General features: G+C 56.9%; 2 protein-coding genes across 4 annotated transcripts; both read right to left on the reverse strand.

Annotated features, from left to right (window-relative positions):
• Window positions 1–412: 412 nt before the first annotated feature.
• Window positions 413–9,813, reverse strand: RHOC (ras homolog family member C). Of its 2 annotated transcripts, XM_057426909.1 has the most exons (6): window positions 9,754–9,801; window positions 8,045–8,117; window positions 2,094–2,251; window positions 1,707–1,827; window positions 1,266–1,396; window positions 413–1,126 (listed from the first exon to the last, which is right to left on the reverse strand). In XM_057426909.1, the coding sequence occupies exons 2-6, from the start codon at window positions 8,049–8,051 to the stop codon at window positions 953–955; spliced, it is 591 nt and encodes a 196-aa protein (XP_057282892.1). In that variant the 5' UTR covers window positions 8,052–8,117; window positions 9,754–9,801; the 3' UTR covers window positions 413–952. The 2 variants fall into 2 exon arrangements, with proteins under 2 accessions (XP_057282892.1, XP_057282893.1); XM_057426910.1 differs by lacking the exon at window positions 8,045–8,117 and having other exon boundaries at window positions 9,754–9,813.
• Window positions 9,814–11,437: 1,624 nt separating this feature from the next.
• On the reverse strand, window positions 11,438–20,046 carry PPM1J (protein phosphatase, Mg2+/Mn2+ dependent 1J). 2 transcript variants are annotated; one of them, XM_057426913.1, is made up of 10 exons: window positions 19,974–20,046; window positions 17,538–17,664; window positions 16,789–17,100; window positions 16,291–16,403; window positions 14,898–14,982; window positions 13,302–13,420; window positions 13,025–13,088; window positions 12,743–12,850; window positions 12,491–12,642; window positions 11,438–12,359 (listed from the first exon to the last, which is right to left on the reverse strand). In XM_057426913.1, coding segments are annotated over exons 1-10 (1,230 nt in total). In that variant the 5' UTR covers window positions 19,976–20,046; the 3' UTR covers window positions 11,438–12,211. The 2 variants fall into 2 exon arrangements, with proteins under 2 accessions (XP_057282896.1, XP_057282895.1); XM_057426912.1 differs by lacking the exon at window positions 19,974–20,046 and adding an exon at window positions 18,798–19,069.
• Window positions 20,047–23,572: the final 3,526 nt, after the last annotated feature.

Raw genomic sequence — 23,572 nt, forward strand, 5'->3', positions numbered from 1 at the left:
TGTCCAGGATGAGCTACAGTTAAACCACCTGATAAGTAGGAGGACAGGAGGATTATTATGTCTCTGGTGCTAACGAACCAATTAAACTGATATGAGCATCTACTGCACGTGCTTCAAAGGCTGCCAGAAGGGATGAAGATTGTTGGAGGAAGTAAACGACCCTCAGAGGCCACCCCCACACTTCTGTACGCACGCAGGGAACGTTCTGGAAAATGATGTAATCCATCCGTAGCCTCATGACTGTGTATGTATGCCCAGTGGCTCTATAAGGACGGCTTGTGTAGCAGTAGGGAGACACACGTCAGGAGGAGCTCTCCCCCGTGTCTCCCGGCGCCGCAATAAAGAATACCTGCTTGTCAGCTTGAAAACTTTGTTCCTGGAGTTTTCTCCAAATCACCACGCAAGCAGAGCGGATTACTAAAATACTGGTTTGCATTTATTGTCCCAGTTAGGCAGTTCAGTTCCTTGTGCTCAGTCCGTGACCAAGGCACACCCCAAGAGGTGTCACTGGCAGCGCTGGGCTGAGGTGCTGCCCCAGCACAGGTCCCAGGAGCTCTGCACGTGGGGATGGGCTGAAAGCTGCCCTGGGCACGTCTGTCTGGAACAGTGTGTGCTGTCCTCACAGCCCAGAGCACCGTGAGGGCCCAGCAGACCCCACACTGGAGCTGTGGGCACAGCCAGCAGCACCTCCCCACCTCTGTGGCTTCTGCATGGAGCTGGGAAGGGAGCATGAACACCACAACCATCCCCACGGGAGAGGCAGAACCAGGGAGATGGGTACAGACTGGGGCGACATGGGCAGCTACGCTAATGCCCACCCATAGAGAGCAGTGGGTACTGAAGGCACTGGTGGCTCTGGAGCCTCGCAGGGACACCCCGCAGGCTCGCGTGGCAGCTCCGGTGCAGAGGGTTCAGGGCAGGTACCGGCACCGCGTGGTCCCGCTCTGGCTGCTCACAGCAGCGGGCAGCCCCTGCGCTTCTTGTTCTTGCGGACCTGCAGGCCCGCTCGGGTGGCCATCTCGAAGACCTCCCGCACGCCCTCCTTCGTCTTGGCTGAGCACTCGAGGTAGCCGAAGGCGTTGATCCTGTTGGCCATGTCCCTCCCCTCCTCTGGCTTCACCGGCTCCTAGGAAGCATCAAACGGAGGGTTTGGAAACGCGGCCAGAAAGCAGCAGCAAAAGCACAGTGCCCTTGGCTGTGGGTCCAGCCATGGGTGCCAGGCACCGGGAGCAGTGGATGGCTGGCTGAGGCAGCGCTGTCCTGACCTGCTTCATCTTCGCCAGCTCCCGCCGCGTGTGCTCGTCGTTGCGCAGGTCCTTCTTGTTGCCCACCAGGATGATGGGCACGTTGGGGCAGAAGTGCTTCACCTCTGGTGTCCATTTCTCGGGGATGTTCTCTGCAACAAGCACACAGGGACACCCCTGAGCCCCCCCCCCCCCCCCCCCCCCCCCGGCCTCCTCACAGCCATGGGAGCTGGCACTGGGCTTTTCCCATGGGAAGTGGGGAGAATTCGCCCCACAGCATCCTTCTCTCCCACCACCTCCACCAAGCCAGGATGATGCCAGCATCTTCCCGGCGCACACACAAAGCCAGGAGATGGAGGGGAGGGATGGGCAGGGTGGGGGCTTCTCAGAGCCCAGGGGATTTGGCACCAGCACCCGATCCTGTGCGAGCCCCTGGTATCCCCCTCACCCCCTGGTCCCTACCGAGGCTATCCGGGCTGTCAACGGAGAAGCACATGAGGATAACATCTGTGTCCGGGTACGAGAGGGGCCGCAGTCTGTCATAGTCCTCCTGTCCCGCTGTGTCCCACAGGGCCAGCTCCACCTGTGAGGGCACAGGGGTATGGTTGGCAGCTCGCAGGCATCTCCACAGCCCAGGAGCCAGGAGGCTGATCTTCCTCAGCTATAGCTATGGTCTTCCTCAGCCTGGGTTCAAGGCTACCCGGAAATACAAGGACCATGGGGCTCCCCCAAGAGCTGTGAGTGTGTCTGAGCTGCGTGGACCAAGCCAGGTGGCAGTGATGGATGGTGGCAATGCCAACACAGGAGGGAGAGGATGGGAGCAGCTCCGGCACCCACAACAGCCCTTACCTGCTTCCCGTCTACCTCTATGTCAGCAATGTAGTTCTCGAACACAGTGGGCACATAGACCTCGGGGAACTGGTCCTTGCTGAACACAATCAGCAGACACGTTTTTCCACAGGCACCATCTCCTACGATCACCAGCTTCTTCCTGATGGCTGCCATCGCTGTGGGGAGAAGAGTGCAGCTGTAAGCGGTCCACGCTCCTGCCCCATCTTTGCCCCTTGTGCCCCAAAGTCTTTCGCATGACTGCCCAGCAAGGCCCCAGACACAAGCATCTGGGCACATCCCAGTGTGTGGATCCCATCCCAGTCACATCCCTGGCAGCCTGCAAGGGGCTCTCCTGACATCCTCGCGCCTGCAAGGAGTCAGCTACACCAGTTGCTGCATCTACAGCCAGAACCACCACACTGATGCCCAGCCAAGGCGAGGGCGGGTGGCTGCACGCAGAGACCTCCTGCAAGATGCTTGACTGCTCTGCCCTACCCAGCCAGCCTCCTGGCCATGATCCAACCCCTCCACATTGGCCTTCTTACTGTGCCACCACCCGGAGGTTGGATTACTGACCATCTCAGAGTCATGCAGTAATCCACAATAAACCAGTTGTGCTGGGTGCAAGAGATGATGAATTCTCCAGGGCAGAAGCTGCGCTCTGGCTCTCACCCAGGCGCGCTCACCCGCTCCTGCATCATCCCATCAGCAACTGGAACGCCCCAAGCTGAGCTGTAGGGCCTCTGGGTGAGCACAACCTGCGTGCCCAGCACCCAGCACTGCGCTGGCCCCATCCCAGCCAAGCTGACAAAGAGGCCTTTGCCACGTCACCACTGGCACTGGCGGCATGGAAGCTGCCATCCATCAGTCAGAGAACGGAGATGAAACCCTGCAGCAAAGCAGGCTGCTTTCTGCCCCAAGTGAAAATGATGCAGTCCTGCAAGTACAGCACCTCCCCCCCCCCCCCCCCCCCAGTCCTGATCCAGCTCTGGGGCAGCAGCACAAGAGGGACATGGAGCTGTTGGAGGGAGGCCAGAGGAGGCCTTGGGGATGCTGCGAGGGCTGGAGCAGCTCTGCTCTGGAGCCAGGCTGAGAGAGCTGGGCTGGGGCAGCCTGGGGAGGAGAAGGCTCCTGAAGGGGAGACCTGAGAGCGGCTCCAGTGCCTGAAGGGGCTGCAGGAAAGCTGGAGAGGGGCATTGGCACGACACCAAACCTTAACTATGGCCTGGTGCCTGTCCTCTCATGGGGCAATCACATTCACGCCTGGAGCCTATAGCAAAGGAGGAAAAGAAAACAGCCCCCTAAGGCTGCATCACAATTAGCTGGGAGTGAAGCATTAAGGAATGAGACTCAGCGCGGTCTTGCATTTCAAACACGGGCTGAAGAGAGCTCCTCTCATCCGCACCCTCAGCAGGTCACAGCTCAACTCCTGCCAGGAGGAAACCCCCCGGACCCACTGCACGGAGCCCTGGGGAAGGAGCAGGCGTCAGCTCTCACAAACCGAACTGCCCAAGCATGGCCTTGGGGCAGAAGAAAGATTTCACCCAGCTCCCAGCCAGACCCTGCTGCAGCCCTGGATCCTGGCAGGTTACAAGTGCTTTGGCTCCCAGGAATGGCTCATGGCTGCCAAGTGCTGTGCAAAGTTGGCACTTGCAAGGTGAGAATAGTGAGGATGAAGGGCTGTATCCGGCAGGATCTGGCACTCCTCAACCATCCCAGTGGAAGAGCTTGGGACTGTAAAGGGCAAGTGCATTCATGCCTCACTGAAGTTGAAGAAAAAGCTTGAAGTGCCCAAAGGGTCCCACTGCTGGGGGCTGAGAAAGGACAGAAACCAGGTTTCTGTTCTAAGGGGAAGCAGGGCTTCCATCCCCTTTCCTTGTGTTCTCCTGCATGTCTCAGCTGGGCGAGGGATGCCACAGCCCCCAGCATGGGCAGCATCCAGGAGCTCATCCCAAGGAGACAGGACATGTGTTACAGAAGCAGATAGAAGGGCTGCCCACTTGAGGGGGGAAAGCTTTCAAGGATGACATATCCCTGGGGACATAAGAAACGCACCCTCGGCTTGTCCTGTCTCCAGCCATCGCCTCCACAACACAGGATAAGGAGAGCTTATGGGCAAAAAAAAAGTCTATTTACTTAAACAGAAAAAGTCTATTTACTTAGAGAGCTCCTTTACCCGCAGCAAAATGCGATTTGCTGCCTTGTGACTCTCCATCTCAAAGACAAACAGAGGAAGGACGGCGGTGTGGGACGCGCCGCTATCTACTCCACACAGCGCAGCAGGAGGCGCATCTGCAGCGCAGGAACAGCGGATGCCCTGACAGACAAACACCCGCTGCCAGCGATCTGCCTGTACCCAGTCTGCGGACATCAGACCTAAACCAAAACCAACCGGAGTGGGGCTGCCCGCTCCCCTGCCTGCACCCATCCTGATGCTGTCACCGCATCCAGACCCCTTCCCACGGCCTCCGTTGTCCACCCTGACCCAGGATAGCTCCGGCCCCAGCAGCTCCAGATCCGGGCACGGTGCCGAGCGGTGACTCAGCGGGCAGAGGCACCGTCCCCACCCCAAACCTCAGCACAATTCATTCCATTACTCCAGAGAGCAACCCAGAAATAGCCCTTACTAATCCCGAGCTGGCATGCGAGGGAGAGGGACAAGGAGGCTGCGAGCACCGTGTGCTGTCCCCATCCCTGCCCTTGCTCAACCAGCACAGCACCAACACAGATGCCAGGAGAAATCAGCTCCTCTGCCAGGGGATGCTCTGTCACTCAGCAGGATGAGGCCAGTCCTTTGCATGGGGAGCCTGATGCAAAGGGCTTCGCACAGTTCCCAGATCATGAGCAATAAAAGAAAGTGGAAAACATGAAGACAATGTGAGCAGCACAGCTTGACTACAGCCGCCAGCAGGCCAAATGGTTTCAAAGGACACAGCTACCCACATCAGACATGGAAATTCAAACTCTGCCAAGTGGTAACCACCCTGAGTTACAGCAAAGGCTGCCCAACCACGCTCACAACCCAACCCAGCCCATACAGGGGTGTGAGCAGATACCTCCTGCTCATTCACAGAGATAACAAAAGGGAGCAGCAAGTTCGTGGCCATGGTGTTACCAGCACTGGCCTAATGCTGAGCGGGCAGCTCCTTCAGCATGCCAAGATGCTACAAAATGAAACCAAACCTCTCGGTTCTCTTTTCCAAGCAGCTATTCCAAAGCCATCACCATAACACCAGCTGGGCTCCAGGACAGCCTTGGTGTTACTGGCCTCTCCCTGCTCTGTACCTCAAACAGTGAGGTTCCTGCTGAGCAGGAAACTGGGAACCCCTCTGGCAGCAGGATGTGTCCATCACCCCGTGTCTGCTACGGGATCTCAGGAAATGGCAGAGAGATGTTGATGCTTCGAAGGCTCCAGCCAGGGACAGGAACCTTCCAAGGAGGCTCCTTGGTGAGCCTGAGCTCCCGGAGCAAACAGCAGGGTTTTGTTCTACAGCAGAAACTCCCAAGTGCTGCTGCTGCTGCTGCTGCTGCTGCTGCTGCTGCACCCTGACCCAACCTCTCACACCACGTATCAGCCAACCAGCCCCATCTGCTCTGCCCACAGCCCCAGAGCCTGGGCAGGGCTGGGCTGGAGCTGTGCTGGGAGCAGCCCTTCCCAGGGACACCCCCAAGGCTCGGCAGACACCCCACTCCCAGCAAAACCTCCTTATCCAGGAGGAACACAGGAGAGCAGAGCAAGGAGAGGAGGGGGGGTCAAGCACTTGCACATCGCCACACGGATCCTTCTTGGCCAGAGATAGAACAGACCCAGGGCTCATGCTCCTGCCCTGCAGAGCTGCCAGCAGCATCTCCTTACAGGCTGTTGGATGATCCGGGACTATTCCTGTGCCCTGGCAGCTCTCTGGGCATGCCCCTTAGGCTGGAGTTACAGGGAAAAAGCAGTCCTGGCATCCCAAAGCCCTGGCACCACCAGAACCCCAGCACTGTGACACAGGCACAGAAGGAAAACCTCCTCTTTGAAGAGAGGTGCTGGGAGCTGGTATCGCTGTGTCTTCAGCTCTGCTCAGCTTAACACAAAAAGCACCCGATGCAGTTTGGACCAGTTTTGATTTAGCGCTTGTTGGGGAAGGAGCTGGGATAAGGCAGCACAGAGGGGCTCAGGGCTGCAGCAGCCACGAGGGATGTAACTGGGTTTTAAAAGCCCCCAAACACACACCTATGGCTGAGGCTGTGCAACCGGTACCACAGCCAAGAGCTGAGGCGGCTGCAGCATCCGCGGAGCACAGAACACTCGCAGGGAGCGCAGGAAGTGCTTTGTGAGCAGTGTAGCCAAGGACAAGCTGTCTCCACTTCTAAACATGGCTCTGTGTGTGTGCACAGGGCTGCTGCCACCGCCAGGGCACCTCGGGACAGGACCCGAGAGGTGCCACCGGGCAAACAAGAGCCCCTTTGGGCAGCCCCAGGCCACCACAGGCACCGCTGGACCTGCAGGGGCCAGGACATGGGGTGCCTCCATGCAGCAGGACCCACTCTCCTCAGCCCACCGCTGGGTCACAGCTCCTATTAGCAGAAGTGGGAGCCCCACTGAAGTGTGTGTCAAGGCCATGGCTGTCCCCAGGTTAAAGCAGTCGAAAGGGAATTAAGGTGTTTGGGGAGAGAGCAGAGGTACATGGGTCAGTTGCCAGCAGAAAGCCCCTCCGTGCTGCTTCACAACAGGAATGATTTTAGGTGGCAGGACTTGCTGGCACAGCAGGAAGTAAACTTCCACACCAACATCTGACAGGTATGCCCATCGAGGGGGATTTAATTTGCTGAGACATCTAAACCATGGCCAAGGTAGTGCAAGTACTGGCAAGTGCCTCCGGTATCAGAGGAACTCTTACACAGAAGCAGAAAAGCATTCCAAAAAGGGCTTGAAGTGAAGAGCAATGAAATGGCCAGGACAGAATCCTAGCACAGAATCCCAGGTTGGTTTGGGTTGGAAGGGACCTTAAAGCTCCTCCAGCTCCAACCCCTGCCACGGGCAGGGACACCTTCCAAAAGAGCAGCTTGCTCCAAGCCCCTGTGTCCAACCTGGCCTTGAACACTGCCAGGGATGGGGCAGCCACAGCTTCTCTGGGCACCCTGTGCCAGCGCCTCAGCACCCTCACAGGGAAGAGCTTCATATCTAATCTAATACCCCCAGGGCTCCAAGCTCCACAGTGGCTCACAGCTTCAAGACAATGAAGTGGTGCTGCTTTGGCACAGCAGCATCCCCAGTTTTAGGCTCCCCCAGCTCCGAGGCTCCAAGCTGTGCACTTAGGAGCAGCACAGCGTAGAGCAGCCTCCAGCCCTTGTTTGCACCAGCAGCCATCACTCACACCCCAAGCACACACCGCACCCGCTGCTTGGAGCCTCCCATCCTGGCTGCCACTGCTGCCAAAGCTGCCCTGTGCTGTGGAACATGCCTGGCTTTACCCCCAGGAAAGCTGCCTGAAACCTCCTTGTATCGAGACCCGTCACATCCAAATGATGGGCGACCATCCAAAAAGGAGCTCAACCTCAGTGCTTCCAGTTTAGACCTTCCCAATTCTTTTCCTATAATTGTGAGCTGTGCTTTGGGCACGATCAGCCAGCCTGGGCATACAGCAGACTCCAGAGGGCAAGCACCCACAAAACCATCCACAAACAGAGCAGAGAAGAGGACTTGGAACAGAAAGAAATCTCAAGCCTAAACCAAGCCTGAACCACAAGTGCTTGAGCCTTGCGGGGAAACGCTGCCTGCCCTCACCTCCTTTTCCAAAGGACATCATGCCACGCTCTTGTTTTACCTCCCACGGAAGTAACGGCCTTCCCAGCCCCACTGCAGGACAAGTGCCTTGCTGGAAGCTCCGAATACCACGCCGCAATCCCGGCAGATGCCTGTACTTATGCAAGGCCTGACTGCCGCTGCCCCAGGGCCCAGCGATGTTTGCTAATACATTCCTTACTTTTCATGTCAATACGCCTCTCCAGCGCACACAGCCAGTTAGGAGGTGAGCCTGGTTAAACGCTCCCGATAACCTGTTGGAAGACAGGGACTTGGCTTATTTTCTGCTTAAAAAACATCCTGCAGAAGCTGTAGCTGTCAGGAACATGGATTCCATTGAGTCAGTAAAGTCTCACGCAGTCTCTACCTGCACTATGTGTAGCTCAGGAGGATGACCTGGACACCAAAAGGTACTTGGCAAAATAGAAATAACATGCAAATCACAGTGAAACACAAGCAGCCAAAGCTGCTGCCTCACAGTCTCCATTCCACAAGCTAAACACCTCACTGGGAATGGGGCAGTGCTGCTGCCTGGCTGGGGGGGGAGACCCATCCATGTCCCTGCTCCAGGATCCCCATCGCACCAACACACGCAGGGATCCCATTGCCATCGGGAGGCTGGATTTGGGGGGGGTTGGAGGCTGCTGGGAAGCTTGGCTGCCAGACTCGGTGCTGGAAAGAGCCGCGCAGTCATGCTTTTGGAATGCTCCCTTGCTCCTAAGACAATTATTTCTCCCCCCTGCAAGCCCCCCCTAACATAAATGTTTAAACGTGAGCTCAGCAGCAAGCAAAGGGAACTTTGTTTTCCTTTTTCTGAAGAGACACAAAGCGGCTGCTGCATGAGCAGAGCCACTCGTAGGGATGCTGTTAGAGCCCCGGGGCTGCGGGGAGGGTTGGCGGGATGGGATCGAACACCCAGGCTCTTCCCCCCAGCTTGGCCGGGTCAGTCAGTGGTGGGAAAGCAGCCACAGCCCTGTCCCTGCGGCACCCACAAATCAGGACCCACAGCCCAAGGCTGCAGTTGAAGGACAAACCCGCGCTGTCCCGACTGCCACTGACTCATCCCTGCCCATCCCAAGGACCCCCGCCCCATCCCAGGCACACCCACCCCATCCTGTCCTCCTGCACCCCACCCAGCCCGGGGGGGAAGGGGGGCATCCGCTTCGCAGCTCTGCTCCCCCAGCAGTGCCCTAACACCACACCAGCAGTGACCCCCCCCCGCTCTGAACCCCCCCATGCCCAGCACTGAACCCCGATCCCAGCTCTGAACCCCCCATGCCCAGCTCTGAACCCCCATGCCCAGCACTGAACCCCGATCCCAGCACTGAATCCCGATCCCAGCTCTGAACCCCCATGCCCAGCACTGAACCCCGATCCCAGCACTGAATCCCGATCCCAGCTCTGAACCCCCATGCCCAGCACTGAACCCCGATCCCAGCTCTGAACCCCCATGCCCAGCACTGAACCCCTATCCCAGCTCTGAACCCCCCATGCCCAGCACTGAACCCCCCATGCCCAGCACTGAACCCCGATCTCTGCTCTGAACCCCCATGCCCAGCACTGAACCCCGATCCCAGCTCTGAACCCCCCATGCCCAGCACTGAACCCCGATCCCAGCACTGAACCCCCCATGCCCAGCACTGAACCCCGATCCCAGCTCTGAACCCCGATCCCAGCACTGAACCCCGATCCCATGAACCCCCCATGCCCAGCTCTGAACCCCCATGCCCAGCACTGAACCCCGATCCCAGCACTGAACCCCTCATGCCCAGCTCTGAGCCCCGATCCCAGCTCTGACTCCCCACCCCCAGCACGGATCCCCCCCAGACCGCAGCTCTGACCCCCCCAGCAGTGCCCCTGCCGCTCGGTTCCCCCAGCCCAGCCCCGCACCTCTCTCCGCCGCTGCCGCTGTCCCGGTCCCGGTCCCAAATCCGGCCCCGTCTCCGCGGCGCCGGCGGCACCGCCCCGTGCAGGGCGGCCCGGGGGAGGCGGTGCTGAGCCCAGCACCCGCCCCGGGGCACCCCGTCGGGCAGCGCGGCCGGGAAGGGGAGGGGGGAATCGGTGCTTCCAGCCTGAACCCCCGGGGCTCCCCGGAGGGCTCCCGGTTAAGGTAACGCCAGGCAGGGAGAGGGGCTCCGAACCCCTGCTTCATGTAGGACCAACAGCAAAGCTCACCCCTGCTTTGCCCTCCAACCAGGAATGCCTCCATCCATCCGAGCATCTCTCGGGGAGATGCTTTCCCCCCATGAGCTTTATTGATGACAGAACCAAGAGCCCCACTTCGAGAGACAAGCTCTTCCAGGGATGCAGACCCCGGGGGAGGGGGGGCATCACCCGAACTCCATCAGACCCCCTCTGCACTTCCATATGCTGCCTACTCGAGGAAAGCCCCATTTCCCACAACAGACACAGCAGACATACAAGAGACAGGCAGCATCTCAGGTCCACCAGCAGGAAGGGCTGTGACAAAAGCCGGCCTCGCACCGAGGTGACCCCAGTGACACAGAGAGGGTTTCATCTCCCCTTACCCGTCAGCTGGCAGCAGGGAAACCATCACCTTTTTCTTCCCTCCATTCCCTTGTCTATATCCAGGTGCTGCCTGCAGCAGGGAGGAAAACCTGGCTGGTACCTGCAGTTTCACAATGCTTATCCAAGCCCAATGCAGCACTCACCAACCAGGTCCCATTCCGGGTCACTGACCAATCCTGCAAGCCTTCCCTATGAGACTGGCGAGCCCCAGGTTGCTCTGACCCCACAGTGGGGTTCCTACTCCCATGGGATCTGTGCAATGCCAAGGGCAGAGGGACAACAGCTCACATGGCTCCGCCTGGGTCTATTTGCTGCCAAATCTGCCTACACCAATTAATCAGGGCTAATTGGCTTTTAGGTAAGTCTTCTTTGCAAAAGAGAGACTTTGAAGTGGGGCTGCAAGTGGCAATACCTTTATTTAAACACACTGTGCTGCACCAGGACAGGCTCCCAGCCTCAGTATCCCTCCCTGCTCCCTTCTGCACAGATGGCAGTAGGTCAAAATCTCACTGGATAACTCTCACTTCCCATTAAGTGCACCCAGTTTATTTACACCCAATTACAGGAGGCAAACAACATCCACCAAAGGTAACCCATGACAAGAGCTGGCTGCACCCAGCAACAGCAGGACACAAACTACTAGTGCCAAACCAAGGGACCACAGCCCTGCTCTCCCCATCACCACGCTGCAAGGATGAAGCATTCCTCCTGTGATGGGAGGATGCAAAGCTCTGATAGGCTCAGGAAATGCATCCTCCAGGATAAAGGTTGTGTAATTCAAAGTAAGACCTTGTGCAGGGGTCAGCCACTGCTGCAGCTCTGCTCGGTGCCAGCCTGGAGATTATTAAGGAAAAGGAGGGAGTTGCCTTTCCTCCATTCTAGTCACAACCAAGCTGCTTTTATTGTGGGCTTCCAGGCATCAGCTAAGCAGATCCATGTAGCAGTTAAGCTTGCCTGAATAGGGCTGCTCTGTGGCCAAATGCAGCTCGGTTTAGAACCATTCGAAACTATAGACATATAGTCACAGTCTCCCCACACTAAGACTTAGACATTTTCCAGCTCAGCTCCCCAGTTAACAATAAATAATTGGCTCCAGAAACACAGCAGTGACCCGTGGCACAAAGAGGGGTGGGAGCAGAACCCATGGCACAGCCAGCACAAGTGCAATTAGCTCGTTCCTTCCCAGGAGCTCTTTGTGCAGTGCAGTGATGGAGCACAACCCTATCCTCCCAAACCAGTGACTAAGACGAGGTACATGGCTGGGATGAAGGCGTGAAGGGCTGGAGAGGACAAGCACAAAGCTGGGATGTCAGTCGTGGGGCTTGTCCACCTCCACCCCACACACACCAGCACTGAGCAGTGCCTTCAGCAGAACTTCACCCACCACAGCCCATCCCAGCCCCAACAGCAGCTTCAGTGTCACAGGACTGCAGCAGCAGGCACACGCTTCTCCGGGTACAAGTGCTCCACCTGCCCAAGGGCCACTGCACACTGCTGGAACCAGCGCACCGAGGGTGAGGTGCAAAGGATGCCCTGAGAAACCAGGGAGCCTTTTGGCTCTTCACAGCAATCAAGAAAGTAGCAGCACAAAACCCATTCTTCCACAGCAGTCTCAGCCTCTGTCCAAGGCCCTTCCATCTCACCCAGGGCTGTGCTCACACAGGGAGAGAGGGATGCTCTGAGCAGGGGCACAGAGGCTCCAGGGTTCTTACTCTTCTCACACTTGGCTCAGGAAACAAGTGCTTGGGGGAGAGGTGGCCCCAAGGCAGCACCAGTGTCCTGCTCATCTCCATCCACGCTGCCCTGGGGTCATTGAGCATCACGTGTAGTTGCCTGGGCCGCCCAGAGGGATCACAAAGACAGAGATGTCATCGCCGGAGCCCAGTTTGTCGTTAGCCAGCCGCCAGCCCCGCTCCTTCAGCACCCCCCTGGACCGCACCACCAGCTCCTGGGCCACCATGGTGTACCTGGGGGGCAGAGCACAGCGGTGAGCCCAGCCTGGAGGGATGCACAGCCACAAACCCGCTCCAAGGAGCAAGGCCAAGGGGAGGTGCTAGAGCACAGGACACACTCATCCCCCTGCCCGCTCGCAGCTTACCTGCATGGGTCATTGGGCTCATAGCTCGTCAGCACCTCCATCACCACACCAGCCACCTCCTTGTCATTGGTGACATCCCAGAGCCCATCGGTGCCCAGGACCAGAACATCATCAGGGCAGTGCTCGTACTGCGTGAGGTCGTAAACCCTGACCTGGCAAGCAGCAGGGCAAGACACAAGGGTGAGGGGCAGAGAAGATTCTCATTGCTCCAGCCACGGCAAGAACCCCTGGGCACAGAGCAGCCAGGCTCACCTCCGGGAAGCAGGACAGGAAAGGCTTGATGTGGATGTTGGAGCTGAACACCTTGAGGTCATGGTCTCCCAGACCCCGCGTCACCCCAATCGTGGCCAGCACCCGAGCCTGGAGAACAGTGAAATCAAAGGAAAACTTTCAGCTGCTTCATCTCCACCTCCATTCCCAACTGAGAATTGGTGGCTTTGGAGTGGTGACAGCACAAGCAGAAACAGGCTGGAAACCCCCCGATTCAGCAAGAGCAGGCAGGACCCACACACAGCTCCTGCCACAGCACTTCACCTTCTTTCCTTCCCCATAGATAAGTGGAAACTTGAGGTCATCCTCTTCTATCTTTTTGTAAGCCCTGGTTAAAATAAGACAACGTGTCAGCAGGAGGTGGCTTCCAGCTCCTCCCCTGCCTGCTCAGGACACGGCACCCCCAGGGACAAGGACTGCTCAAGACATGGGTACCCAGTGTGCCAGAGCCCTGCTTCCCATGGGAGTGATGCAGACCCAGGCAGAGCAGGACCCTGCATTGCCCCTCAGCACAGAGCCTGCGAGGTGGTTTAGGGGTTACCAGCCGTTCATGTCCTGGTCTCTGTACAGCATCTTCCTCCCCAACTCCTTGGGCTGGATCCTGCGGGGGAACTCGAGGTGTGTGAACTCCTTCCCCAGCAGCTCAGGCCTCAGGAATGCCTGTAGGAAGAAGTGATGGCTCAACTGATGGGCTGGGAGAGCAGGACCCACGGAGCAGCGCCTGCCCCAGCAGCCAGTAGTGCCCACAGCACGAGGCACAGCCAACCAGTTGGGACCTCAGCTATGGCATTGCATGGTGGGGACATCACCAACTGCTCTGCTGCAACTCGAACAGGGGGTGGTAAAGCAGCTCCAAACCACCCATCTGCGCTACCCCCAGAGCAGAGACAGGAGCTGGGCACTGCCATGCCAACACCCAGCACGAAGGTGAAGCTTTTGCATGGGGACTTTTGGGAAATCAGGGTCTCCAAATGGGATCAACCCCCAGCAAATTCCAGGAGGAGCTGGAATTTGCCCAGAGGAGTGAGAGCTGCAATCCTCCCAGGCTCAGCACAGGGCACGGCACCCGCCTCAGGGAAAGAGCTGATGGCTCTTCCAGAAACCATGACCTGGCTGTGATAAGGGACAAGCAGCAGCACAGAGCCCCTTCCCAGAGCAATCCAGGGCCTCCTGGAGCACAGAGTGGGAATAAGGACAGCGCTGGAAGATGCAGATGGAGGAAGAAAGAGCAAAAGAAAGGAGGAGAGCCCCTGGGAATACAGGAGGGTTCAGTGCAGATGCACGGAGAGCCCCATCCGCCTCCCGGGGGGCTCTGGCCACGGGCACTCTGCAGAGGAGCAAGAGCGTGGCTGGCTCCTGCCTGCACCCTGCCCACTGCAGCCGGCTGGAGGAGATCCTGCTCCCAGCAGTTTCCTCCTGTGGGTCACTCAAAAACAGAGCCAAGAAAAAACACCCCAGTGTTTTTCCAAGCCAGGAAACGGCATCCAGCGAGGCCTCCTCCTCTGTGCTGCCATCAGAGAGGTCTTTATAACCTTAAGAAGTCTCCCTGTGTGGCACAGGGGGGCTGTCCAGGCCAGGCAGGAGAAGGAGCTTTCAGGATGAAAGCTGGAAACCCACTGGCAAACATTAGCTCCCTGCGTCCCCAGGCAGCAGGCAGGGAAGAAAGGAGGACTCACTCCTTGGACCGTGCGAGGGAGCAGGATGGATGGAGGGAGCAGAGCTGTGCTCCTCCTCCTCGTCACTGCACAAGCAGCCCAGCGCTCCTGCAGCAGCACAGGCTGCTCCCCATCCCTGATCAGGACAAGATGGACCAAACTGGCTCCATGCACCAATACAAACCAGCCCCATGCCGAGAGCCCAGGACCCCCAAGCCAGACTCAGGCACAGCCCCTCACGCTGACCCTGCAGCAAAGCAGGGCTCTACCAGCCATGAGATGCCCCACACCGGTGAGCCAGGGCAGCTTTATGTCCCAGCACCTCTGGGCAGCCTAGAGAGCACTTGATGGATGAGTGCCCATCAGCAGGTCCCAGCTTCAGGGCTGCCCTCAGCCCCTGGAACCCCACCACTAAGGCAGCACAGGGGCCTGGCTGGGAGGTGGTTCAGCAGGGACAAGGTTAGAAGAAAGGTCCTTCTTACTAAAAACTGCAGCCTCTGCCTCTCTGTCTCTGGAGTAAACTCCCTGGACATTGGAATGATTTCCCCGTTACGGATGATAATGGCCCTGCAATGAAACATGGAAGGATGAGATTAGAGAGGAGGAGAGGAGATGTGGCAGGGGAGCTTAGCCTGGCTCTCTGGGGCAGATTCCCTCACAGCTGCTCAGCTGGTGCAATCTCTTCCTATGTGCTGCCTGCCCTCTTCCCTGCTAACCCCTGCCTCCCTCCTGCAGGGATAGGGGTAGGGAGGAAGAGAAATGGAAGAGAAGCATGGGGCAGAGGGGAATAAAACGGAGCAAACCAAAGGACAGGTTAGAAAAGGAGCAGTGCAAAGGTGGCAAACCCTCCTTTAGAGGGGAGCTGCACACAGGACAGGCAGAAATCACCAGCAGCAGGACATGGGTGCAAGTGCCCACCAGCACTGCGGGTCGCTGATGGGGCTGGTCTGATTGATTGATGTGTTAAAGAAACATAAAAGTCTGATTATGAGATGCTTCTGGATGTCGTGGGAGGGGATGAAGGATCTCCAACACTGGTGACCCTGCTGTCCTGTCTCTGACTGTGATCCCCTCCAGGGATGCAGGGCCTGGCTGAGCCCAGCTCCAGCAGCATCTGATGCCCAAGGAGGGAACACAGAGGCACAATTACAGCCTCAGGACCCTGCTCGCACCGCTGTCCTGCATGGCTGGTGCCTGGCCACTGCTGCCATGGAGGGGGCCTGCACCCAAAGCAGAGGCACAAAGGATCTCCTCTGTCCCAGAGCTGGAAGCACGTCCTCCACCATCTACCAGAGCCTGTATTTGCTGGCCTGACACTGCTGAGGACAAGCTAAGCCAGGGCAATTCAAACCAGCTTCACCCTCGGGGGACTTTCCTTCCTGCCATTGCTCTGGGGTACAAACACCCCCAGGTGCAATTACAGGAAAGCACCCAAGGAAATGCACGTCAAAATCCTTGGGCTCCAAGCTCCCAAGGGATTTAACTGCACATGGATTTGTGCGTCCTCCTGAAACAGTTCATAGGTACAAAGCGTGCCCTAAAACGTCTTGCACATTTTGGAAAGCTTTGCTGAGGGCAATTTTCACACCCCAGCTTGCAGCCCAGGCCAGCACTGGCAGCAGGATGTGACCCAGAGCCATTCGGGAAGCAGACAGGATGCTGTTGGGAAGGAAGGGAGCAAAACCCAGATGTGGAGAAATGATTCTACAGAGCCATGGGTGCCCTGGTCAAACACAAAGCCCACAGCAGGGCATGGTGGCTCTGCCCTCTCCCCAGCACAGCCCAGCTTCAGGGATGGAGCTGGGTGCTCCTCACCGTGCCTCCAGCACTGCTCTGCTCTACCAGGTGGGATGGGGCTGCCCTGTGGGGCTGTACCTGCTGTCACCAGCGTTGGCCACGTAGAACTTGCCCATGAGGTAGACGGCAGCCAGGGCACAGCAGCCCCCAGCCAGGCGCTGGGATGCTTTCTCCTGCTCGATCTGGTCGTCCTGGGGAGACAGAGAGCGGCTCCAGGCAGGGCACCTGCCCATGCAGCCCAGGGGACAGGGACCTGCAGGGCAGCTGGGGACAGGTCTCCACCGGGACAGTGGAGAGGACAGGATAAAGCGAGACAGGAGGGGAGCAGCTGGGACTGCTGGAATGAAGCGCAGTGAAGCACCCACACAGAGCCCAAGGCCTCTGCATCCCAAAATACAGGAGAGCATCAGAGTGCCCTCCCCGAGACCATCCTCCTAAGAGCCTTCCCTCACTGCAGACCCTTCCTTGCTGTAGAGCTGCCTTTTGCCAGAAGGGACAAGCCAAGGTAGACATAGAGGAAAGGGATGCTCCCAAAGGATGTCCTGGACATCCCTGTAGGCAAGGGGGCTCACTCACCATGTGCTTAAAGGCATTCTCAATGGCACCGATCACCAGGCTCTCATGGGAAACAGCTTTCTCCAGGTGAAACCGTGGCACAGCATCACTGGGGACCTCCCCATCGTCCTCTGTGAGGGGCACCCGACTTAACTCCACAGGGCCATGTGGGAGGCAGATGGGAGGTGGGGATGGATCCTGCAGGATGTCCACGAGGTCCCGGAGCTGTTCACAGATGTGCAGATGGAGCCTCTCAGATGCCATGACAGCAGCACCACTGCCTGCATGGCCATCAAACAAGGCCCAGTAGTGGAAATAAAACCCCTTCCTGCCCTGTGGGGAGAGAAAGGAAGGTGAAGAGAGCCTGTGAGGAAGCAGACTGGATGGGGAATTCAGAGCAGCTGTGTCACCAGTCAATGTCCCAGCCCAGCCCAGGCAGGAGCACTATAGGCAGCTGATCAGGGTTCTGGATATGGCTGGTCCCTGGCTGGAGCCCAGCCCTGTGTCAGCACCTTGTGTCTCCATCAGCCCGCTCTTCCAACGGAGCAGCAGGACAGGGCCTGCAAGCAGCCACCTCCTCAGCCCAATGGGGCACATTGGCCAGTGGCATCCTCAGGCCAGCCAGCCCTGGTGTATTCCAACAGGGATGATGGCAGGAGCTGGCAGGAACCAGGGCAAGCCCCAGGGAAGCAGCGCTGCACACGCATTGCCATGTGTCCCATCTCACATCCTGCTACTGGACATCCTGTGCATACTTCCCCTGCTCTCACCCCAGTCAGCTCCCCACAGCCTTCCTTGGACAGCAGCCGACCCCTGGGGCTGGGCCTTCTCTCCACAAACACCACCTCGCAGCATGCCTGGTCCTCGTTGTGCTGGCTCTTCCCCGCATTAATCACCCTGCCGAGGGGAAACAAGGTGTAAAAGCTCTGCCTTGCACCCCATGCTCCAACAGAGACCACCCCGCAGCACCTCGCTCCCCCCCCCCCCCCCCCAGGGATGCTCTCCTCTCTGCAAGCAGAGGTCTCAGACCACTTGCATGGGTTGATCCAGGGTCAGCAGCTCCCACCAGCACAGCCAGGTCCAAGCACCAAACAAGGGGACCACAAAAAGACTGTTTGAGAGTGACTGCCTAAAGAGCTGCTTGAGTCTCAGTGCACATGCACCCAGCTGGGACTCATGGACAGGATTACAGCCTCCTCCACATCCCATCACCTTTCAGAGGAGGGGAGAAGGTGAAGAAGGTGAAACCAGCAGAACTTTTGCTAAAAGATTCACGCTGACTTTCCACAGCCTATGCTGGCACAGTAGAGCTCAGGTCTAGGCTGCAAAACCAGCTCACAGGAGGAAGCTGTGAACATGTACAGCAGGATGAGATCTTTCAGCATGGACTTTTCGAGTGGTTTGCAGAAAGAAGTGTCAGGAGATGGCAGAGAAGTCCTGCTGCTGAGCAGAGTGGGTTTGGTCCAGGTACTCTCATCCCAGTTTCTCCTGAGGCAAGTTAACATCTCTAGGAGCTCTCCAGGACATGAGGAAGATCAGGATGCAGAAATGGACTAATCACGGAGCAGCAGAAACGGCCTTCAAAGCCTGACCTTCCCCACTGTCCTTTAGTTAAGGATGAAACTCGCAGCGAGTAAAAGGAGAAGAGAATCAGGCCCTTGAAGGGGAAGTCAAAATCAGGTCCCAGTCCCAAAACAGCTTAAACTCCCCTAGTCCAGAGAGAGCCGCATCAGATCCCCATCAGTGCCACGGGGCATTGCGCAGATAAGCGCAGGAACAAACAAGACAAAAGAGCCTGAAACCCTCGGGGACGGGTACGAGCACCAACGCACGCTGCCGGCATCCCCAGCAGCCGGCATTTACGGAGCAAGCTTCCATCTGCTGCTCCTGGAGAAGCAAACGCAGCTCCCGGGCTACTGCCGCGACCCACTTTAGTTCCCAGGGGTGCCGAGCGCTGCCAGGCCCCCTTCCCAGCGCCGCAATCCCCCCTTCATCCTCCCCGCGGGTACCCCCACCCAGGCCCCGCTCACTCGGCATAGCCCGTGCTCCAAGGCAGGCGGCGGCGGCCGTCGCGGGGGCTCTGCACAGCCCGGCCAGCGTGGTCCTGGGCACGGCGCAGCTCCGCGGGGCTCAGCTGGAGGAAGGCGGGCCGGTAACACGGCTCCGGCCGTGACCGCCCGCACGGCTCCGACCGTGACCGCCCGCACGGCTCCGGCGGCGGCTCCCCGGCCCCGCCGCTCCGGGGCTCCGAGCCCAGCCCCGCCACCAGCTGCGCCACGGCGGCGCGCACCCGCGGTAGCATACCGGCAGGAGATGAGATGGACCGGACCGGACCGGACCGGACCGAGCCGTGCTGAGCCCCGCCGGGCCGGGCCGTGCCCGCCGCCCCGCCCCGGCCGCTCAGCGCGTACGCGCAGCGCCCGCGGTTACTGCGCATCCGGGCCGGCCCCCGGCGCATCCCGGCCCCCCTCCCGGAGCATGAGCCGTGGCTGCGCGGGGAAGCAGCTCCGGGCAGGTCGTTAACCGGCTTCAGGGAGATGGGTCTGCGGTGGAGACGGGCTCGCCGTGCCCGTACGGGGCTGTTCGCCTCGCCGGCGGATGGGATTCCTGGCTGGATCTTCCAAGGGCTCCGGCAGAGCCATCTACCCTGATGCGCCATCCGCTTCCAGAGGCAGGTGCTTCGTCACTCTCCCGGCCACCCATCAGCAGAACCCAACCCTTCGGCAGCCGTGCCGAGGAGTAGGGAAGCTAACATGAGAGGAGCGAGGGATTACTGCCACCCTCCCACCCAGGCTGCAGCCCTCCAGCACCGGTCGGGATGCAGCTTTAGCTGACTCAGAACAGCATATTCTGTCTGGCTGGCTTAAGAGCTGTACTCACACAGCCCAGCCTCAGCCCCTCCCTGCCTCTGGGGTCCTGTTACAGCAAAGGACTTGCTAACCCTACAGTATTACCCTACTATAAAGTAAAACTGAGGCTATTTCCTAACACTTGGGTACCCGAAAGTGCCCAGTTCCGCAGAGGAACCATTTATTCCTCTCTATGCAGGTCTTTGCTTCAGTTAGGCCTAGAGAAAAGCAGGGCTCTCACTACCAATTCTGTAAAGCCCTCCATGGTTTAGTCACCTTCTTTATCCAGAAGCTGCCTAATTTTACTAAACTGCTAAGGTGACTGTATGGAAGTTGCTCATTACTCCTTATACTCACATCTTGTAATCCTCAACATTAAGCTGTGCAGTAATCTGCCTTTTTAAAGTGCTCACACATCCAAACTCACATCCCCTATCTCACTCTGCTTTCTGGTACCCCCTTACATACCCCTATTTGAAGCTGCTGCCTCATTTCCTGCCCTGCTTTGCACCCTCTGCTCACCTGAGTGTCCCAGCTATTACTTGGCTCCAATTAAAGTGTTCCCTGATAAATACATCCCTGCTCTCCCTTTATGGGCTTTAAAAGACTGAGGGAGGGAGGTAGAAGTGTTGTTCTGCAGCTCTTTGAGATGGAAGCATAGGTAAGTTTATAATAGAGCCAGACTGGCTTGTGTTGTATGGGACCTTAAAGTTCATTCAGTTCCACCTCCCTGCCAGAGGTAGGGATGTTTTCCACTAGAATAGGTTGCTCCAAGCCCTATCCAGCCTGGCCTTGAACACTGCCAGCCCCTCAGCACCCTCACATGGAAGGAATTCTTCCTAAGAGCTCATCTCAGTGTCCCCTCAGGCAGATTAAAGCCATTCCCCCTTGTCCTATATCCTTGCAGGCTCTTGCCCAAAGCTCCTCTCCAGATTTGTTGTCGGCTTCTGCGTCTGCTTCTTCACTGCATCTCATGTTAATGGGTCAGAGCTTCCTATCAGATCTCTGTGCTCCTGCGCGAGCTGCTCTGCTGCCAGCACCACGCTCCCATCTGCTGCGGGAGCTGCAGGGAGCCGGGAAGGCGCTGGATGGCGGCACAGGCCGCCTGGTCCTTGTTCCAGCTGTCTTCTCCCTTCCAGCATCTCTGTCCTGCTGCTGGTGGCACAGGGGGGTCTCAGAGGAGTGCAGTATCCTTTGTGTTAACCTTGGAAATCACCGTTTTCTTTTCCAGGGAATGTTTATCGTCTCCTTAGGGCTGACAGTCTGCCCCGTACTGCTGAATCACCAGGATGCTTTCCTTGGGAGGAAGGAAATGGCGGTTTCCAATAGGAATCTTAGGACCGTTTGACATTTGTTGCTTCTCTTATGCTAAGCACTGCGCAGCATCCTGGGTTCAGCTGTAATGGCTGTTTTTCTCCTTTGTAGTAGCTGGTGCAGTGCTGTGTTGAAACACAGCCTGGGAGTGAGCAAGCGGTTGCTTGGTTCTGAGTTACCGACTTGGGCTTAAAGCACAACACACAGGAAGAATGGTCTGACACAAACACGCGCTGCAAGAATGCTGCCTGCAACAATGCCATGCTAATAACAGCTTTCCAAGAAAGAGGGCAACATTTCCTCCTATTCATATTGCCTGCCCGTTTGATGGGAAGTTTCTTCCTGGTCTGTGAGGCTGGGGTTCCCCTTCACAAGGCTGCCTGGAACAAGCCCTGTGCATGTGCCTGGAGATACAGTCACAGGCTGAGTCAGACTATGAGCCTGGGGAGCAAATGTCAGTAAATGGGCATTTGGGATGGAGCCTGGGGAGCAAATGTCAGTAAATGGGTGCTTTGGATGATGGCAGCTCTGCCCTTTGCCCTGCAGTTCCTGCAGGGATGCCTGTGCTTTTCCTGCCTCCATGTCTCACCCAAAGCATCCCCCCTGCCTGCGCTCACCCTCTGTGAGCAGTGGGGTTTCCTTCCCCTCTCCAGCTTGGTGTCTCCCTGCCCCAGAAAGAGGATAAATGCCCCTGTCCTCCTCTCCCTCAATTGTCAAGGGTTTGCTTATGCAGAATAGAGGAGATATAAGGTTATATCATCTTTCCTTTTCTGGATAGAGTTGTGTGAAAATGGTAATGAAAATTATTCCTTATAATTTCGGGGGGGGGGGGGGGGGGGGATGTAAACGGAGGAGCAATCTTACAAATCCCATTTCAAATTAAAAATTCTATTTCTTAGAATCGTGGAATGGTTTGTGTGGGAAGCGACCTTAAAGCTCCTCCAGCTCCAACCCCTGCCATGGGCAGGGACCCCTTCCACTGGAGCAGCTTGCTCCAAGCCCCTGTGTCCAACCTGGCCTTGAACACTGCCAGGGATGGGGCAGCCACAGCTTCTCTGGGCACCCTGTGCCAGTGCCTCAGCACCCTCACAGGGAAGAGCTTCTGCCTAAGAGCTCAGCTCAGTCTCCTCTCTGCCAAGTTAAAGCCATTCCCTTTAGAGACGAGATTTTAGGCCTTTCAGAAAGCTGATTTCTTTGACAAGACCAGCCCTTTCCCTGCCTCTCCCTGTCCCTGTGCAGGGCGAGAGATGCTGACCGCACCAGGCAGCATCTGCGTGTGCATGAGAAGGAAGTGGCTGTGCATGAGGAGCCCCAGGACCGATAACTCCCTGCCTACATGCTGCCTTGCAAACACCAATTTGAAGACAACAACATAGGAGTTAGACTTAAATGATGCTGTTTTGCCGAGTTTCACATACAAATGCTTAGAATTAAAAAACAAACTTTTCTAATTTTCATCATTCCTTTATGTACCTGAGCCCCAGAGGACATAGGATGAAGCCAGGAATATTTCCTTGTGAGAGAATGACATGTTGGTGGCATTTAAGCCAGAATAGAAGTCAATTAAACATCTAGATCATAAAAGTACCAGAGGATGCTTTAAAATAGGCTCTTTGCAGCAGTGCATTAGTTGTCTGCACAGCTTTATTGTGTAATGAGCAATATATTAATTTATAATTAGTGTAATACAGTGAAGCTCAGCAAATAGCTCTGTGCACTCTGGATAATTCATCAGCAGAAGAAGCAGCTCTTAATGGTTTCCAAGGTTTGCCTGTCCCTTGTAATTGGGAAGTTCAGAATTTATTGTTATTTCTTTGAAGGGATAATTTGATTGCAGCCACACATCTTTATCCCATGTCTGTTCCTGGCAGAAAAGCCTTTGGAACGTTGCAGCTCAGGGGATGTGTGATCTCTCTTCAGGCTGTTGCAATCAGGGGTTTGAGCCTCCTGCTCTTATATCACATCACCTGATAGCAGAAATACAGGGAAACAAGAATAAATGTGTGGTAATAAGGCTAATAGGAATTTATGGAGCTTTGGGGGGGGGTATTTTTCAGGGGAAGCTCAGACCTACGCCCCATGGGATGCTCAGGCTTCCCAGAGATCCTCCCCTCTGTGCTGCTGTGTTGTCACGCACTGAAATTCCCCACTGTCAGCAAGGTCCTTTGAAAAGGGAACAAAATCCTCGGTGCTGCCTCATAGGAAGGGGATAAAGAAGCTTGAATCTTAATTCAGTGACCCACTGAAGATGGGGAATGACAACTCTTCCCTGGGAATAAAGCATCAGTTCTGCTTATTCCCGCTTTGATGAAATACTCCGTGTGCCTCTGCCCATTAGCAGCTGTGGATAAGTTGATTGCACTGAGGATTTAAAGTCTTTCTGGCGTGCCCATCTGCCTCATGTAAGCATCTAACCCAAGGCTTTGTCCTAAACCTTGGTTTTTCCTCCTGAACAAGAGCTGCTTGGCCATCTAGAGAGCACAGGAGTGTTCCAGGTACATCCACAGCTTCCAGCCTAAGGGAAAATGAGTTCTTACATGGTACCAACAGTTTTCATTGCTAGGATTTTCTAGTGGAGTTGCTTTCCTTGCCAAACTTGTCTTGTTATGGATACCAAGACCTCTTCCCCTCTCCCAGTAAAA

The sequence above is a fragment of the Pezoporus wallicus genome, unplaced genomic scaffold (genome assembly GCF_028554395.1).
Source record: "Pezoporus wallicus isolate ANWC-B61680 ecotype Strahan unplaced genomic scaffold, APGP_CSIRO_Pwel_v1 contig_11646, whole genome shotgun sequence".
NCBI classification, from domain to species: domain Eukaryota; kingdom Metazoa; phylum Chordata; class Aves; order Psittaciformes; family Psittacidae; genus Pezoporus; species Pezoporus wallicus.

What these genes read in the sequence shown, in the direction of transcription:
- RHOC (XM_057426909.1), bottom strand. An exon ending in TAGAGGTAGACGGGAAGCAG is followed by an intron (nt 1,828 to 2,093) that starts GTAAGGGCTGTT and finishes GTGCCCTCACAG; the next exon opens with GTGGAGCTGGCCCTGTGGGA. An exon ending in TGACAGCCCGGATAGCCTCG is followed by an intron (nt 1,397 to 1,706) that starts GTAGGGACCAGG and finishes TGCTTGTTGCAG; the next exon opens with AGAACATCCCCGAGAAATGG.
- PPM1J (XM_057426912.1), bottom strand. Translation starts at nt 19,069, where the DNA reads ATGCTACCGCGGGTGCGCGCCGCCGTGGCGCAGCTGGTGGCGGGGCTG. An exon ending in TGGAGCACGGGCTATGCCGA is followed by an intron (nt 17,665 to 18,797) that starts GTGAGCGGGGCC and finishes TCCCCTCGGCAG; the next exon opens with GGTGATTAATGCGGGGAAGA. An exon ending in GAGCCCAATGACCCATGCAG is followed by an intron (nt 12,360 to 12,490) that starts GTAAGCTGCGAG and finishes TCTGCCCCCCAG; the next exon opens with GTACACCATGGTGGCCCAGG.